The sequence below is a fragment of the Diceros bicornis genome, chromosome 31 (genome assembly GCF_020826845.1).
Source record: "Diceros bicornis minor isolate mBicDic1 chromosome 31, mDicBic1.mat.cur, whole genome shotgun sequence".
Lineage (NCBI taxonomy): Eukaryota > Metazoa > Chordata > Mammalia > Perissodactyla > Rhinocerotidae > Diceros > Diceros bicornis.
The window spans coordinates 17,681,246-17,686,607 of NC_080770.1; the positions used below are offsets into that span (position 1 = coordinate 17,681,246).

The 5,362-nt window shown below is 32.8% G+C and overlaps 1 protein-coding gene across 1 annotated transcript; it reads right to left on the minus strand.

The window, feature by feature from the left end:
- Positions 1–4,168: 4,168 nt before the first annotated feature.
- Positions 4,169–5,110, minus strand: LOC131395619 (olfactory receptor 8K3-like). Its single transcript, XM_058527476.1, has one exon. The coding sequence runs from the start codon at positions 5,108–5,110 to the stop codon at positions 4,169–4,171; it is 942 nt and encodes a 313-aa protein (XP_058383459.1).
- Between the last annotated feature and the right edge of the window lie 252 nt (positions 5,111–5,362).

A 5,362-nucleotide genomic window follows, 5' to 3' on the forward strand; every position in this document is an offset into this window, starting at 1 on the left:
GTAGAAAACTAAAATATATGGGGAGACTACAGGCGTATAAGATATTTAACCATGTGTTTGCACAGATTTCTCTTGGCCTCAAGTCTCCATCTCTGGTGCAATGTTTCTTCTCTCCTGATAGAAAGAGGGTACCTCTGACATGAGAGTTTCATCTCTCGCTTTCAGAAGAAAAGGGAGTTCAGAGTGTCCTTCTTGCTCCTGCTGTATTAGCTCAAAATAATCAGTATGACAAAACAATATATTTTGGAGTGACAGGTCCTGTACTCCTTTAGTTATTATGGACATCTGCATACAAGTCTTATATGGAAATATGCTGCCATTTTTTGTGGGTAAATACATGGGAATGGAATGGCTAAATATTATATTAAATGTACGTTTAATTTTTAAGACACTGATGCTTGTAACAAATTGTTTTCAAAATATTATATACTATTTTACTTTTCCGCCACCAATGTGTGCAAGTTCCTGTTCCTCTGGGTGTGTGTGTTTATATACATATATATAGTTATCATACATGCATTATATGGTATATAGTGTTATCTCATTGAGGTTTTAAATTGAATTTAATTAATGAATAATAATGCTGAGCAACTGTTTATGTGCATATTTACCACCTTTATGTGTTATTTGATACAGAGATTATTCAAATGTTTTGCCCATTCTTTATTGTTATTATTATTATCGATTTGTGAGACCTCTGTACATATTGTGGAGCAAGACCTTTCTGAGATGCATTACTTGAAAATATTGTCTCCCAGAATGTACATTGGTTTTACATCCTCCAAAGAGTATCTTTTGAAAAGTTAAAGATTTAATTTTGATGTTGTCAAATGTATCAAATTTTAATTCTATAAGTTTTACTTCTGGTGTTGTATCTAAGAAAACTTTACACAACCTAAGGTCATGAACATTTTCCATTATGTTTTTTTCTGAAATTTTTAGACTTTTAGGTATTACATTTACATCTGTGATCCATTTTCTGTGAATCTTTGCATGAGTTATGGGTAAATATTCAATATTTGTGTTTATATATATAATGGAAATGTATTTGATTTTTTGATATGGTATATGATATTTGTTGTAAGTTTTTTATTGGTGCCCTTTATCAGTTTTACCAAGTCCCATTTAATACTTGTCTGGTCAAAATTTTTATTATTAATGGTATTGAAACTTTCAAATGTTCTGTCTGCTGCATTGATTGAGATGTCAGAAAACTTTTCCTTTTTAGTTTCTTAATATGATGATTTTTTTTGTGTGTGTGTTATGAAGATTAGCCCTTAGCAAGCATCTGTGCCAGTGTTTCTCTACTGTGTATGTGGGTTACCACCACAGCATGGCTGACAAGTGATGTAGGTCCATACCCGGGATCTGAACCTGCAAACCCTGGGTCGCTGAAGCAGAGTGTGCTGAACTCAACCACTACACTCAGGGGCCCACCCTGATAACTTTATTTTTGAATATTAAACCAACTGTACATTTCTGAGGTAAACATAATATGATGCATTATGTTTTTACATATTGCTAGATTAAATTTACTAAAATTTTTATTAGAATTGCTGCATAAATGGTCATGACTCATATTGTTCTGCTGATTTCTTTTCTTATAATGCCTTTGTCTGCTTTTGATATCAGGGGAAATCTCTCCTCATAAAGGAAGTTGGGATATAAACCTCCACTTCAGTTTTCTAGAAGAAAATGCATAGAATTGGTTAATTCATTTTCCCTAAATATTTAGTAGAGTTCCCCAGTCAAGATACCTGGAACAATTTTGAATTAGTGAGGATTAGTTCTCATACATATTTCCATATTGAGATTCTTTTCATCATAGATTTTTTATACTGTATTTCTAAGTGTCCATATACATGAAAATACATAGTACACTCATTCTTATGATCCTAACCGAAAACACAGATTGTTTTTTTATAGATGTCTTTAGCATCTCTAAATTCTCTGTACTTTTCCTATTCTGTTTTATTAATCTTTCTGAATGATTATTGCATAATATATTAAATTCTTATAGTCTTCATAATATCATATCAAAAATTTCAGTTATGTACCAATTCCTAATTTTTTGAATTTTTTATATGTTATGGAAAAATATAAAACTTTCTGAAATAACTTATATGTGGACTTAATAATGAAATAAAGACTAGTTTTTAAAATGCATATAATTGTTATCAAAATTATATAGAAGGCATACCAATATTTTTTTAGATGTGAGATATATTGTTAGATGTGACTAAACATATTCCAACATGTTTGGAATATGTTGGAATATGTTTAGTCACAGTTTATTTTCTTAAATCTAGATAATTGAGACTTTTACCATTTCCTATTATAAAAGCCATAATTATTCACTGAAGATAATTTGGGAAAACATAGAACCAAAAATATTAATTTAAACATTTTTATAATCTTAGTGGCCACTAATTACTAATGTAATATTCCACTGTATCTCTGCCCAACATACATTTTCTAGAAAGCAAAAATATTTTCTTATATTTATATTTGCAAGTTCATACATATTTTCAGTAGAATTTTTTTCTTAATTAAAAAAATCAACTGTATGATTTTAGTAATACTTCTCCACACATGAAAATATACATTTTTTATTCTAATGAATTATTTTTATTTAAATTTGATTGACTACATAGAAAGTTTTATTCTATGATGGAGGACAAAGAAAACAGTCCAGTCTTTCTATGATGTAAATAAAGTTGCATGAATGTGGAAAATATTAAAAATAAACAAAAAAGTGGAAATTAAGAGGGTTAAGAGGAAGTTTGTCAGGAAGACATAGCATATATATAAATTGCTACGTATCTTACTACTTTCTCTAGCAATATAGAATAGACCAAATCATGCTATTGTCTCCTCTTGCTTTCTACAAGAGGGATTATCAAATCCATGCAGTCAAACAGTGAATCCTCCTAAAAATATATTACACTCATACGAACAAATATTGAGGAAAGTCACCCCATGAAAGAGGCAAAAATTTAATTCAACATAGAGTAGACCTTTTATGCAAAGATACAAAAACAATTAGAATATGAATTTTAAACAAGAAGTATCCTAGGTTTTCAGAAAGATAAGGAAGAATAAGAATCCCATTAGACAAAAGCAAACAGTTTACAACTAAGATCTCAATAAAATACGAAATAAAAAAAAAAAATTGGAAGCTTCCATGGGAGACTCAAGAAATTTTTTTTCTCCAGCTTTATTTGAGATATAACTGACATATAGCATTGTGTAAGTTGAAGTTATACAGTGTTTGATTTGGTACACATATACTACAGTATGATCACAACTTAGCACTATCTAACGTCTCCATCAATTCACGTTTACCATTTTTTTGTTGTTGTCGTGATAACATTTAAGATTCACTCCCTTAGTAACTTTCAAGGGTACAGTACAGTATTGTTAACTATAATCAAAGAAATTTATCTTAATTGGTATATCCACTGGTATAGAGAAATTGATTGATTCAGAAAAATAGGACATTGCACTGATCTTGTGAGTTACTGAATTGCTAAGTATGTTGACAATATACTTTCTACAGCTCATATATTAAAGCAACTGCACTGATGAGAAAGGAGCAGGATCCTAAGTTTGGCCACATGGTGTGGGAGAAAATTGATATGACTGATGATGTCAAATCGTAGTACTACACTGAGCCTCCTTAAAACCACAATGAGTTTGATTTTAATGCATGCCATGGAAGAGTATGAAGGCTAAAACAGAAGGATGCTTACACAAAAACACATGCACATGCACAAACACACACATAGACACTAGGAGTTTAATTCTAACAGTTGAGAATAACCCACAAGTCATTTTAATGCCCTTTCTGTATCTACTATTCTTCCTCAATCTCACACAGCATACCCACTCTCTTTACCTGTTCTTATGTGTCATAAACCATTCTACTGTGCCATAAAATGTACTTAATTATTGTGCTTATATTTCATCTCTTCCCCTAAAAGAATGCAAAGATTTTTACTGTTCTGTTCAGTAATGTATTTATAGCACGTATAAGTGTGACTGGCACATAGAAGACATTATCTAAATATATGATGAGATTATTTGTGTTTGTCTTGCTGCTGAAGGCACACACAACAAGTCTTAAAGTCATAACCCGATTTCTAAGAATCACGTTGGACAGTGAGCTTTAAGAACAGATATTGCATAGTTTTTTCCATATCCTTTGTAGAGCATATTTTACGTCTTTGTTCCTCAAGCTATAGATCAAGGGATTCAACATGGGGATAATGAGGGTGTAAAATAGGGAAGCCGCTTTATCAGTGTCAAAGGAATGACCAGACTTGGGCTGCACATACAAAAATATCAGAGTCCCATAGAACACTATGACCACTGTCAGGTGGGATCCACAGGTAGAAAAAGCCTTGCGTTTACCCTCAGCAGAGTTCATCCTGAGAATGGCTACAAGGATGAGCAGGTAAGACAAAAGAACTATTAGAAGGGATGAAATCAAATTAAAAGCTGAGAAAATCAGAATAATCAGTTCAGTTACATGTGTGTTTGAGCAGAGCAAAGATAACAAGGGAAGAGCGTCACAGTAGAAATGTCTGATGACATTATAACCACAGAAGGATAAATTAAAAATCTTGACAGTGATTAGAAGAGAAACAAATATGCTGTAGAGATAGGGGATTACCACCAGCGCCTGACATACCCTTTGGGACATGATGACTGTGTAGAGTAGAGGGTTACAGATGGCCACATAGCGGTCGTAAGACATTGGTAACAGAATAAAAAGTTCATTAATAATGAACATGATGAAAAAAGCCAGCTGTGTGGCACAAAAATAATAGGAGATTGTATTTTGACCCACAACAAAATTTGCTAACATTTTGGGGCCCACAGTTGTTGAATAACCAAGATCAGTAAAAGCCAGGTGTCTGAGGAAGAAGTACATGGGTGTTTGTAGCCTGGAGTCCATCTTGGTGAGGATGACCATGCCCAAGTTCCCCGCCACTGAGATCAGGTAGATGATGAGGAACAGCACAAATAATGGAGCCTGCAGCTCTGGGTGGTCTGTGATTCCCATGAGAATGAATTCGTTCAACACTGTTACATTGTGTATTTCCATCCAGGTTGATCAGAAAACCTACTCTGGATAGAGAAACCAGGATAGTCAATAGCTTTCATGTACTAAAATCTGGTGGCTTTTTAGTATACAAAGCTGATATAAATAAATCCCAGTTGAGAATTTAGGCTCTATTAAAATAATCCAGCTCTGCAAATAAAACATACACCTTTAAAAATAGAAACAGACATGATAGAGATAGAGATAGAGCTGGAGACAGAGAGAGATTTGTAGTTTTCCATTGGTAAAGATTAG